The sequence below is a fragment of the Manihot esculenta genome, chromosome 14, assembly GCF_001659605.2.
Source record: "Manihot esculenta cultivar AM560-2 chromosome 14, M.esculenta_v8, whole genome shotgun sequence".
Classification (NCBI taxonomy): Eukaryota; Viridiplantae; Streptophyta; class Magnoliopsida; order Malpighiales; family Euphorbiaceae; genus Manihot; species Manihot esculenta.
Genome location: NC_035174.2, coordinates 20,748,382 through 20,762,244, shown reverse-complemented (window position 1 = coordinate 20,762,244; position 13,863 = coordinate 20,748,382). Strand labels below are relative to the sequence as shown.

Below are 13,863 nucleotides of genomic sequence, written 5' to 3'. Positions count from 1 at the left end.
TAGATTAGGAGATGAAGTGGTTTTGGATGAATTTAGCTTTTAGCCAAGCAAATTAATTCTTTACTACTATAGACTCATGGGGTAATGCGGAACCCAAGACCAACATGTGATCAAATACTGTCACACAATTTAATAAAGAACAAAACAAAGATATATTCTAGAATGTTGCTCTACTACACCCCTAACCAATAAATGTTATTAGAAACATAGATAATGGAGTGAATGTTGCTCTACAACACCCCTAACCAACAAATGTGATTAGAAATATAGATAATTAAACGATTCCAGCCTCGATAATGCCACAAAAAATTCTTGATAAGTTAACTAAACATGGAGGAGATCCATATTTAAAACGTCACAAAGTTAAAGCTTGATAAATTATTATAGGAGAAGAGTCAGATATTGTTCATAACATCATCTTTATGCATTCCTTGGCTAATTGTGACTGCCACTTTAAGGGTGTTTTTATAGTCTACAAACCCTAATTCTATTGTAGGGATGTATAATTATAATATAAAAATGGTATCTAGTCAAATAATCAAACATATATTACATTAAAAATTATTTTTCTAAATTATTTTAAAGAAATCTCCTTTCTAATACATTAATTTAAAACAAATCCCTTAAAATATTAAAATAATAAAATTGATTTAAATTTAACAGCATTACGCGATCGTGCGTCTCCATATACTTATTTCCTTATTTTTCTTATACTTCCCGCATATAATTTTCATTTTATAAGTTTATCTCATTTTGATGGTAACGAATTTTTCATTTTAAAATGTTATAACTAATAAATTTTAAAAATATAATACAATGTAATCCAAATAAAAAATAAGTTGTAATCCAAATAAAAAATAAGTTAAAACCACTATTAACTAATGAAAAATAACTTTAATTATAAAACTAAAATAACTTTAATTATAAAACTAATTCGACAGCTGATAGGCTTTATATCTTTTTAAGAATTTACCAAACACTTAGCTGTTTATATGTGATCAGCTATTAATTACATTCAACGGTCTGTTTAAATACTATCAGCTATTAGTTAGCTTCAACATAAGTGATTCTATAACTATTACAACAAACTGAGAAGAAAATTATTCTCTTTAAAGCTTCGTTTATTTCAAGAAAATTTTTTTAAAAGAAAAAAAAATATTCTGACTTTTTTAACTTGATTAACTTTTATAGCATTCAAAACATCAATTAAAAATATTTTCTTAATTAATAAAAAATTTTAAATTATCTTTTATGAAAAGTTACTTCCTCTTTTTAAAATAATTATTTTAGCCGCTTTAAAAATCTTATAAATACTTCTAAACTCTTTACATATAAATTTATTAACATCTTTTATTTTTGTAACATTGTTATCAAAATTATTGTCTGAAAAAAAATAATGAAAATATCTGCAAGAAACAAAATAATTCTTCCCAATATAACGGTCTAAAGAATGGACCTAACCATTGAAATATGTAACTTAGTTTCAATTTGTTCTTTTAATCTTATGCAAGTACAAAATATAAACTCCGAAGAGGAACTTCTATCATTCTGAGGCAACTTTCAACAAGTCTTCCCATGTGGTTAATTTTTCTCTAGGTTTGTTTCTCAGGCTGCCAAGTCTCCTTTCCTCAGAATCAATCTTTTCCCATCCACTGAATGGAACAACTCTAACATTTCTGTCATCAAGTAACTGAAGGAGTCCCTCTCTGCCAGGCTTTGGTAAACTAGTCACAGCTGCAAGCATTCCTTGTTCAAGGTCTTGAGATATGCTAGCAACCTATTGTGTCATTTGCTCAATCACCATTTTGCTAATGAAAATTAAGTTTCCAAAACTACAACATCCAACAGAAACTTACAGTTTCTTCCGCGCAGTAAAGGTTTGTAGCAATAATTCCAGTTGGTCCTCTCTTCAACCACCCGCATACATACAAACCTTTTTCAAGAAATGATTGATCTCCCAAAGCATCCGTAAGAACACGTCCGCCAACATTTGCAACCACACCTGGGAAAGAGGCCATGTGATTAAGAGTGAGCATTAAATTTTATGCAGTACAGTACAGTACAGTACACTCGGAACCATGAGTGATAGAGGTGTCTTCCAGATGGTTTTGACGGAAAATAAGGCTTAATCAGTAAATATGCAAATGCCCTCAATCTGTCTGAACTTGAAAACATAGAATTGGATGCATTGATTCAAATGGAAAAGTAAACAGCACAGTTCTTATTTTATAGTGCGTTTGAAGTTTCTTCTCAAAACTTTGAATCCATGATGAGTTGAATTCTCTGTACAGTATCTTTGGAAGAAATCACAAGGATGGTTTGAAGAACAGGTTAGCCAAAATATAAGCTTAAAATGCATTCTTGGAGACACCAAACTGCAACTCATAAACAGATAAATACAGAGAGTCCTCATGCTATGGCAGAGAGAATTCTCCCTTTTCTAATTACCTTTCTGATGATCAAGGGGTAAACCATCAACAGGTACTGATTTGTAACCAATGCTCTTTAGCACCATCCTACAAATAGAAAGAGTAGAGTTGAACAATGTAATCAGTAGAGCATGCCAGAAATCTAGCTTCACAAATCTCGGTTAAATTTTCCAATTCGCATAGGACTTCATCCGTAAAACAAAACTAACTGTTGACTATATCCAAAAGAATAGGGTTTTGATTGTAGAAACCACATCTTCCTTAGTCCTTGCAGTACAGTATGATGTGAAGTGGAGACAATTCTATAATATAATCAAGAAATGGATCTAGAAACAGCAATATTGAAAAATACCAACTGATTCTGGTAAAATATATTACCCACAGTCAAGGTCCTCAAATTGCCCAGTACCTACAGCAACCCGTTTTCCAGGGCCAACACCTGCAGCATCATAGAAAATGAGCGAAGTACTAGTATTTTGACACCAAAATTCAACGCATGTCATTAAGTTTTTATTGCTCACGACACTTAAAACAAGCCCATCAATTTCACAGAAGAAGAATTAGATTTTCCAAAAAGAAACAAAAGAAACAATAAAAACAGGCTTCCTGGATTGCAACAGTTGGTCTAGTTGCTCCATACCATTTTGATTATTACATGATGATTTATCAGAAAAGCAGCTTGTGCATAAAATGCTAAGTCAGAAGTTTGGTCACAGCACAGCATGTTACAACTACAAGACAGTAAAATCCAACAAGTACAAGTGAAGGAACCTATACGAGCACCAATCCATAAGAACCATTCAGAGAGAGTACCTCTAAGCACTGTCTTCTCAAAGTGCACTCCAGCAACATGGCCAGTTCCTGAATCGAAAAACCAAGTGGGTTGTCGGAAGAAAACAAAATGAAGTTCTCGTTGCCCAGAACTGGGATGGGAACGTCCTGAGGTGACAGCCTTAGAGAGCAACTCATAAACCCTCCTCTGAATTCGATTGTTTTTCAACACTTCCTTCATTAAGAGACAATAATGAATCGGTAAAACATCAATACAAGATACTAAAAATGGCAGGAGGTAAACAGAAAACAGAGACAGAAGCCAGCTATTTAGAGCCTGCTTGGGATTGAGGATTACAACTGCAATTCGGAAAAGGAGCATTTTAATTTCTACTGGAAAGTGGTTGGAAATTGTTTAACTGCTCAAGCATTATTATGGCTAAAATATGTCATGTTTTTAACTTAAAAATAATTACTAATGTTTTTCAATTAACATATTCAAAGTGATTTCTTAATAGCAGTTCCAATAGCAAAGTCAAAACAACAAAATAAGAAGAAAAGGGACATAAGTCATAGTTTAATTGATTTGATAATTTTACAACCTTGATTAAGCTGATGCCAGGGATTGTTTGACTGTACCAAGTATTAATGACCAACATATCATCACTCATCATTTTCCTAGGAAAAGCTTCACCAATTCTTCCATCATAAGTGGATTTTATCAATTACATAAATGGGTGATACACATCCACTCAAGAGGCCCTCAGTTCAGTTAATCAATTTCAGATTTTGTTTTTCTTTTTTTAATTTTTTATACTGGCTAATTAGTAAATTGGTTAAGCAAGTTTATCAATTCTGTCATTTTTAATCAATTTCTAGCAAGTGGTCCATTTTCAGTCCAAAATATTGAACCAAATCAGAATATTAAATTTTACAGTTTACTGTAGTTTGGTTTAGGAATTAAGACAGTTCAATTTTGTTGTGAAATCTTCCAAATATTTAAACACAGTTGATTTAAATGCATTAAAAATAAAATATACTTTAAACTGATATAAACTGCTTTCATATGCAATCAAATTATTTATTTATGCCATTTATTTCCCATGCTTTATTTTCCCTCCTTATGTTTGGAAATAGAAGGAATAAAAGGAAAGAAAATATGGTGTTCTTTTCCTTGTTTGGAAAGAGGAGAGGGTAGAAAGAAAATAGTAATATCTACTTAAATTACTATTTACTCTCAATTTTATAAATTATTTGAAAGTTAAATGTATTTTTCCTTGTTTGGAAAGAGGAAAGGGTAGAAAGAAAATAGTAATATCTACTTAAATTACTATTTACTCTAAATTTTATAAATTATTTGGAAGTTAAAATGAAAAAATAACTGTACAGATGTAAATTCATTAATTAAAGTACCCTTTTTTCTCCCCAAATTGGAGAGCAAATGACAGCAGTAAAATAAACTTTATTTTCCTTCCCCTTGTAATGGGAAGTGGTACTCTCAATTTATTTTCCATCGCTTATTTTCTTACCTCCCTTTTCCCTTTTCCCCTTTCCACATATCCAAACATAGGCTTAGATTCATCATATATTACAATAAAACATAATCACATATGCTATAAATATTTTATTTCATTTATGTGGGCACGCAATAATTTTTAGTTTGGAAACTTATATCATTAATAGTAATACATTATAACTGCCTGTCAGCCTCCTACAGCTAAGAGGTCATGGTTCAAACCTTCTCCTCTAGTAATTTCCAACGTACCAAAAAAAAATAAAGGCAAAGAGGTCCAAATCAGCCCTTGAACTTTTGATCAAAGTCCAAATAAGCCCAATCTAATATTTTTTTGCCAAATAAAAATTATAACCCTGTTTAATTTTATCTTATTTTTGTTAAAAAAAAAATTCTTTCAAAATCAACCTCTCATTAATCTGTTAAAACATCTCTTACTATTTAATAAAATGTAATATCTTTAAGATGGGTATAATTGGAAAGTTAATAAAAAAAGTTATCTTTCTTAACATGTGAAGAAGTAAAATGGACAAAAATTATGAAATAGAGATTTCTTTATTATTAAAAAATAATATTTTATTATTAAAAATAGTATTTTATTAGGTCAAGACTTACTTAGCCTTAAAAAAAATAATATTTCATTATTAAAAAATAATATTTTATTAGGTCAGGACTTACTTGGCCTTAAAGATAAAGTTTAAGAATTTATTTGGCCAAAAGGATAGAAATTGGGCTTATTTAGACTTCGATCAAAAGTTCAAGGGCTAATTTGAACCTTTTTCCAATAAAAAATACAGTAAGACATACATCAATGCAAATAAATTGCCCTCCTTGAAACACAAGAGACAAAATAACAGACAGCATGTGGAGTAAAATTTTCAATCTAGGAATGCCTAAGGTGTCTGCTAAGGGCCTTTGACATTTTCATTGTTAAGTACACATTTAACTTCCTTGCATGTGTACTTCTATGAACAAGATCAAATCCTCAATTAGCCTTCAATGAACCATGGGTATACTGTATAATGGATGAGTAGTAGGATCTCTCCATAAAAATTCAACACACTAAAAAATCTGATGAACAGATGATGGATTTATGTGGTTCACAATCATTTCAACTGGAAATGTCAATATTTTGCACATTATTTTGAATTGCAGAAAAGTTGTATAAATGGGGGAAAAATTACCAAACTGAACCTATCAACCAATGATCTTCAATAAATATGTGTGTGTGTGTGTGTGTGTGTGTGTGTCCTGTAACCAAATGAGATGCTTGGGTTTACACATACCTCATCTTCAGAGCTTTTCAACAAGTCAACCTCCTTGATGTGAATACACAAATCTTTAATGCCTGCAATAAATTGCACCAGAAGTGATATTCAGAAAGTAAAAAGACAACCAGAAACCTGAATAACAAATACAGCCAAATTAAAAAATATATATAGATTGATAGATAGATATACATATAGAAATAATCAATATATATAACAAAAAAAGAAAAAGAGTTAAACACAAGTTTTCAAATGAAATAAAATACCTGCTAATTTTCACACCGTGAAAACAATCAAACCATATGCATGCGTTGAAAGCAGAGGTGGATGCAGAAATTGGTTTTAGTGGTGGAGATATATAGTATTACAAATATACACATGTATTCATTCATTCCTTACCCAACCCCCCTCTTTTTTGTGTGGGTAAATGATCAATATGCTCATTTCACTAGTTAAACAACACAAAGTACCATTGCAAAATGCGAGTGATAGATGTAAACATAAAAAAATTTACAAGATGCTAGAAACTACCTAGAACTTCACGCAGCTCTTTCGCAGTACAAGCGGCTTGCACTGGGCCACGTCTTCCAACAATATAAACCTTCCTGAGATATATTTATATAGTTAAATGTATTTAATCATAGCAACAAATCTATCTAGTCAACATCAGATGGGAAAAAAAAAAAACCACCTTATAGAGCTTTGATTGAGAGCAGCCAAAGCATGGCTAGCAATATCAGTTGTTGCCAATTCTATTGTTGACCGTAAAAGGATGCGAGCACAATCAAGGGCTACATTTCCCTGAGAAATAAGCAAAGTTGACTGTTACTTTCAAGCATCACATATATCTGGTAACTATCCCTTGATACTAGTTGCATTACATGAATGCTCAGGCACAAGGAAAAACAGAACTTGCCACATTCTTTGGATTCTAATTTGCTCATCTCTTACATATGTAAGAGAAACTTGGCATTAACACCTTATAGTATGAGATATATTATCCATTTGAATAAATCAACAACATTATAAAAGTGCAATCCAACACTAAATGACTTAATGCCACCTGCTACAATTAAATTATAATATCGTTAGTCTTGACATTAGGTAACAACTCATTAATAATGATAATAACCTGGCCCAGAATAATAGCTGTGTCAGTGCTCTTCAAATCAGGACTAAGGTTATTGTAATCTGGGTGCCCATTATACCACCAAACAAATTCTCTAGCTGAGTGTATCTCTGACAAACCCTACAAAAACATGCACATACATACCATCATGTAGTCAAATGCATTTATTAATGCTACACTCAATCTCAGCAATGGCAATTAATATATAGAGAGCATCCATATGCTTCTAAAATAACTAAGGGGAAAAAAATTGTACGATACATACTTCTCCTGGAATGCCAAGGTCTCTATCACTTTCAGCACCATAAGCAAGTACAACCTGTTTCATTGCAATTATAAGAGTGAGCGAGCCTACCAAGTAGCAGACAGAACAAACATGTAACTGCAAAGCATTGTATTCAGCAAAATAAGCTATACAAAATTATTGATGGGAAAAGCTTACCACATGATACAGTTCACGAAGCTCAGCCAGAGAAATGGATGAGCCAAGAGTGACATTCCCAAGGAATGAGCACCGTTCATGTTGCATAACCCTTGAAAATTGATTTATCACAATCTGTTGCAGGTTTTCTGATAAACTAAGCTCAAATAAGAGAATTTTTTTAAAACTAATAAGAAAAATAGAAATTTACATAAATCCCGAAAATTTTAAGGTACATGAAAATGCAAATTATCATTAACCAAACAGCACTCCAGAAAATGCAAGGCAGAAAAATAAACTCCCAATGATTTTATATGACCTAGAAGGTTATAATAAAAATTTTAAAATTTTGAGCTCTTTAACATTCAACCTTTTACCTTATTTGTTTTCAGACAAAAAACTAGCTTTTAATGGGATATTCCTACTCTATAAATTCTGAGTCTAACCAATAAATTTTGGAAACTCACACAAAGTCATTAGAGAAAAAAATCAAGACATAATCAAAAAGAAATCACACCTTTGTTTCAGGATGATCAGGTGCAACACCAGAGCGTACTAATCCAAATGGTGTAGGTAATCGATCTATGATATCAACTTCTGCTCCTTGATGTGCCTTCAGCATCTGATATTGCAATTTAAACACAACCAATCATATCAATAAAAAAAGTTCCCAACTATTTTAAGCCAACAATAACATATTGTTTAAAGCTTTACTTTTTCAGCAGTGTAAAAGCCAGCTGGTCCACTACCAACTACACAAACATGGAGAGGATGAGAGGATATATTTGAGAAGCTTCTTGACAACCATGTCCTTGCATGATTTGCATGATACATTTGTTATTTCTTTCCTTTACCTGAAAAGTAAATTTCAAGAAATTGAGCAAACATTGAGTTCTAACAGAGTCTTAGGCAGCACAGTGGAGCTATGGTTTTCATTCAAACTTTGCAAAACACGAAGAGATTCAGAATAATACTAAACATTAAAGGTACAAGCAAATGAACAATAAAGCAGCTGAAATTAATTAGAAAAGCACCAACTATCGCAAGGGTTTCTACGGTCGTGAAGCAGAATTCTCATTAAAGTAGAAAGTGAAGAGCCGTCACTCTAATTTTAAGGGAAATTAGAGAAAACCATTTAAGTTTGAGATTTTTATTTTAAAGAAAAAAAAAGACCACTTCTGTTTTAGAATTCCAGGTCCGGGATTTGTATACACATAGGAAAAGTGTTAGGCACCCTACATCATCCCTAATAGGGCAGGTGGATTTAAAGTTGTGGTCATAATAAATTAATTATCAATAATTTTGAACGGAGTTTAAATTATGATATTGATTTCTTGTATTTGACTAGAAATAAATTAAAGTGTTTAGAAGAACACATAAATGTTTCATTATTAAGGCGAATCATATACATATGTAAATAATTGATTCTACCTAACATGAGTTTTAGCTCCAGTTATTTTATTTTATTTATTGTAGTACGTTAGAGAAAGACAAATTTAAGACTAAATGCAATTATGAAATATTTTTACAAAAGAGGGCTTCCAAATTTGATAAGTGGACGAGTTCTGAAAGAGATAATTTATTTAAAAGTGAAGGAAGACTCTGAAAAAAGAATTTGGATAAGCAATATGATTTCCGCTGGAAATTAAAAGGTGGACCTTGAGTCTTTTTGCAGAATAAACTTTGAAATTAAATTTGTTAGCATTGGATCTAAAATGCAAAAGATAATGCAGGAAAGTTAAATTTTACTTAAAATTGAAAACAGGATGGAATTTAACATTGTATCAAATTGTAAAAAGTAAAAGCCACATTTTAGAGAAGATGAGAAAAGTGAGAAATTTTTATTTACTTATTTATAATAACTTTACATGGTGATGCATATAAACCACAATTTATTAAAAATGGATTTAAAAGGTTAAAAATTTAAAGAAAATACCTTTTGAATTTTTGGAAAACTGGTTTACCATTTATTTTAAAAGGTAATTCTGAATTAATTTCCGGTTAAAAAGACATTAATTTTTTGGTATGTTTAATAGAGTCAACATTCATAATTTCATATAAGATAGTTTATATGTAAAATGTAGGAGCGTGCATTCAATCAGTTCAGACCGAACCAAACCAATATTAATGAATAACTAAATCGAACTAAACCGATATTAATGTATAACTGAATTGAACCAAACTGATTTTTTTTCGATTCGGTTAAAAGAAAAACGAAATTTCAATTTGCCTAATCTCAAATCTGCTCCTATCCTGAGTGTTCTTGATGAGGTTTATCAACTATCAAACCAAACAAAAAATGAATCTGTGAAGATTATCTCAATCCATCCCTAATTACAATAAATTTCAATTTCAATTTGCACCATCCCTACAACCAAATTTCAATTTGCCTAATTTCAACAATCTAAAAATCAAACAAACAATATACAACTTTAAACAATCAGCAATTCACCCTTACTATTCCCAGTTTCCTCATCTCAATGGCAAAGATTCTCAAAAAAAAAAAAAAAAGTAACAACAATGTGCAAATTAATCCAAGAAAAAGAAAAGCATAAACCCATTACCCATAACCATATTTCTTTAACAATCAATAATTGAAAATAAACTCCAACAAATTAAAAAGCATAAACCCATTACCCATAGCCCAGATTTCTTTAACAATCAATTTCTAAAAATAAACTCCGTAAAGTTAAAAAGAGAAAAAACAAAGCATTAACCCACGAATGCATGGACAGCTCGCAAGATGCACTGGCAACCAGCGATAGGATCTTGGGTGGTGATTTCTTCTTCACTTCATGCCACTCACACGAAACAAGAGGAGGGTTATGCATGTCCTGATGTACCTCCCAGAAGCATCACGCCGTTGAGCAGAAGATGGTTCGAGAGGAAGGTTGTGCATATCAAAGAAGAAGAAGAAGAAGAAGACTCAGTGAGAAAAAGAATCAAGAAGAAGAACAAAAGAGGGCAGAGGGTGGAGGTGAACGGTTTCGTCCAAAATGTGAAGAGAGGGGCAGATAAATCTGATGAAAATGAGGTGCTGCTAGGAAACTTGGGTTGAACTTAAGATATATGTATATATATATATATGACCGCTTCGGTGTTTTTCATTAATATCTGTTAATTAACAGAACCGAACCAAAAACCAAAATTAATAGAAATTAATAACCGAACCAAGCCATACAACTGAACAGCAGTCCAATTCGGTTTTGGCCAAAAACTGCTCAACCCTAGTAAAATGTGATTCTATTGCATGAATTTATCAAATTTGATTAAAAAGAAAGTATGTTTTATTAAGTGAATTAATATGAATTTAAGAATTTATTCAGTCCCATTGGCCCCCATTTGAAAACAAACGTGTTCATTATTACCTAAAGAGTTTAACTTGTCAGTAGAGCCCCCTACTCAAATTAACAATTAACTCGAATTCATATTAATTCAATTTTTATTAGAAACATAAGCATGCATGATGTTATTTATTAAAACACCATAAACAAGGTAAACAATTATTATCGAAATTAAATTACTATGTTTCCAATTTCCATACATCTCAATTAAGCTCCTAATTGAAAAATATGTATTAATTGTTACCTAGAGAGTTTGGTTCATCAGTAGGGCCCTCTACTCAATAAACCAAAGTCTTATCATCAGCTCAATTAATGATCAACTATAACCCATATTAATTTAATTATTTCAGCTTTTTAGTAAATAATGAATTTGTGCATAATCAAATAGATTTTTAATTAACATTGAAATAATAAATAAATAAATAAAAGCAAACACAATTATAAAAGGAAATTAAATTATTATGAATTCTAATTTAATACCTTTCAATTAGGCTCCTAATCGAAAAATACGTGTTAACTGTAGGCTAGAGAGTCTAACTCATCAATCAGGCCCCCTAGTCAATGAACCAAAGTCTCATCATCAACTCAATTAACAAACAATTAACACCCACATTAATTTAATTATTTGAAGGGATTATATACAAACACTTTATTTCCTAAAAAAAGCTGAAATAATAAATAATCAAACAACACAAATATAAAGGGAAATTAAATAATTATTGATTCTAATTTAATACCTCCTAATTATGCCCCTAATCAAAAAATACGCGTGAATTATCACCTATTGATTCCAACTCATAAGTACAGCCCCTACTTGATGAACCAAAGTCTCATCATTAGCTCAATTAACAATAAACCATAACCCATATTAATTTAATTAATTTATTTTTTCTAAAAAAAAAACCTTGTTACTTCCAAATCTGCCGAATATTTGGCAAAACTTCCCTGTAAATTGGATGTTTCCCATTTTCCTTTTTTTTTTTTCAGTCTGAGATGCTTCCCACTTTCAACATAACACAACTTGCACATAAAAATGTCATCCTGTCCCACACAAACAATTATAAATATCTTCCCCCTTCCATATCATCATCCTCATTCATATATTTTGAAACAAACCTCGCTTAAAATACAAACTCAAGGACATATTTCAACATTTAAAATAATTTTATAAAATGATTAATTTATTTATTTAACATTAAATTTTACATTGAGAAACAATCACAATAGGTAATCTAAGAGGGCCCCTCTTCGAATTACTTATTGTTAAGCACTATAGATCCAGCTTGAATACGATAAAAGTAGTTCAAGAGGCCCCTCAATGAACTATATTTTCAATTCTTTAGTAACAAAAGAAGCAAGTCATGAGCCAAAGTAAAAGTTACAGCCTATGAAGCAGTCCTAATGAATTGAAAATTACAGTAAAGCCATGCCATTAACGCATCTAGTACATAATCACTGACAATATCAACACGAGTAAAACTGAAACACCCAAACAATCGATTCTTCAAACACTCCCAAAACACAAATATCAAGCAGGAACTCTCATCACGAATATCAGTCCCCTTTAATCATCACTATAACACAGGGTATAGGACTAAACGAATCATCAAAGCATAAACAAGAAACAGTAAATAGATTCTGATTGAATGGAGGATAACTTCTCAAACTGCATCAAATCGACTACACAATAACAGAGATGAAATTTCCAGTATAACCCATCGAATAACCGTCAATATTTCTCCAAGTCAAGAACAATCAGAATCAACATATGGGGTTTACATTTATTCGTAAAAGGCATAAATAAATCGTAAATTAAATTAGAAAAAGTAATATAACCTTTGAACCCCCAATTCTGGGCTGGCGCACAGCTGGATGAGAATGTCTCCGCTGCGGTGAACCTGCTGTCTGGCAATGAATCGGGAGCTCTGCGTCGGCTGTTGATGGATTTGGTTGGCGCCGTCAAAGGAGGGACGCCTGAGTCTCAGCCAGTCTGATTCAATAGAAGGATTTGTTGTCGCAGGATGAACCGAAACAACACGTGAATGAGCTGGATTCTGGAAGTGAAATGGAGAAGAAAGCAGGAAATGGGTTTCGATGGCTCTATTTCTGGGTGTCGTAGCTGGAGTGCTCGACCGCCTGCTAAGATCGTTGGTGGCCACCGTCTGTTGGGACACGAAACCGAAGGGAGCAGCTGGTTTTAGGTGCTGTGAGAGTTGGGTTTAGTGAGAAGAAATTGGGGAAACGCCGCGGTGGGTGTGTGGGCGATTCGGTGGAGATGGAGGGACTGGTGGTGGATGGCGCGGGGTTTAGCTCGTTACGGTCTGGTTTTAGGAAGAAGATGGTGTCGTGGGGTGCCGATGAGGGAAAACGGTAGACTGACTAGACTCCAGATACTGTGTTTCACTTATGTGACACCGTTTTGGTGATCTTCGGACAGAACGCAGGAGGGATAAAAGAGCTGGTTTCTCCTGGAAAATTTTCAGATTGATCGCTTCTTTCTTTTTCCTCTTCTTCTTCAAAGCCCTAAACCCAGTAGTTAAAAATTAGTGAAAATAGGAGGGTAGGAATTGAATTGTATATATATATATATATATATTTTTTTTTTTTTTCTTTTAATTTAGGAATTTTAGAAGAGTAATTTATAATTTAATTTCTAAATATTCTTATTATTTATAAAATAATTCCTATATTTTTCAAAATAAATTAAAATATCTCCCACTTTTATATTTATTGACTATAGAATTTTTCCATCCATTTTTGGAGAATCTTTTACTCAGAAGAAATGAGACCCGCCTTTATGATTTTAAAGGATATTCTAGATCATGGTATAATTATAATTATGGTGAGAGCAATAAAATTCTATTAGATCAGAACTTAATTGAAGTGAAATAGGATTATTTAGATTCTATCGAAAGTTTTAATTAATAATATTTTATTAAGATAAAATTCAGAAAATAAAAGGTTAAAAGTTAAAATTTCCTATTAAAT

At 31.9% G+C, this 13,863-nt stretch overlaps 1 protein-coding gene across 6 annotated transcripts; it reads right to left on the bottom strand.

Moving 5' to 3' along the window:
• Positions 1–1,407: 1,407 nt before the first annotated feature.
• Positions 1,408–13,428, bottom strand: LOC110607306 (NADPH:adrenodoxin oxidoreductase, mitochondrial). Of its 6 annotated transcripts, XM_043950428.1 has the most exons (15): positions 12,712–13,428; positions 11,356–11,429; positions 8,246–8,385; positions 8,049–8,153; positions 7,553–7,666; positions 7,376–7,429; positions 7,114–7,230; positions 6,673–6,782; positions 6,513–6,586; positions 6,000–6,061; positions 3,243–3,435; positions 2,808–2,868; positions 2,449–2,516; positions 1,857–2,002; positions 1,408–1,777 (listed from the first exon to the last, which is right to left on the bottom strand). In XM_043950428.1, the coding sequence occupies exons 3-15, from the start codon at positions 8,363–8,365 to the stop codon at positions 1,544–1,546; spliced, it is 1,458 nt and encodes a 485-aa protein (XP_043806363.1). In that variant the 5' UTR covers positions 8,366–8,385; positions 11,356–11,429; positions 12,712–13,428; the 3' UTR covers positions 1,408–1,543. The 6 variants fall into 6 exon arrangements, with proteins under 6 accessions (XP_043806363.1, XP_021602084.1, XP_043806362.1 ...); XM_021746392.2 differs by lacking the exon at positions 11,356–11,429; XM_043950427.1 differs by lacking the exon at positions 11,356–11,429 and having other exon boundaries at positions 8,246–8,379.
• Positions 13,429–13,863: the final 435 nt, after the last annotated feature.

Bases quoted from the DNA above. Each gene is read 5' to 3' on its own strand.
- LOC110607306 (XM_043950428.1), bottom strand. From the start codon at position 8,365: ATGTATCATGCAAATCATGCAAGGACATGGTTGTCAAGAAGCTTCTCA. The intron at 7,231-7,375 runs GTATGTATCGTA...ATGTTTTTGTAG, and splicing joins ACCTTGGCATTCCAGGAGAA to GGTTTGTCAGAGATACACTC. The intron at 2,003-2,448 runs GTAATTAGAAAA...CCTCTTTCCCAG, and splicing joins ACCCCTTGATCATCAGAAAG to GTGTGGTTGCAAATGTTGGC.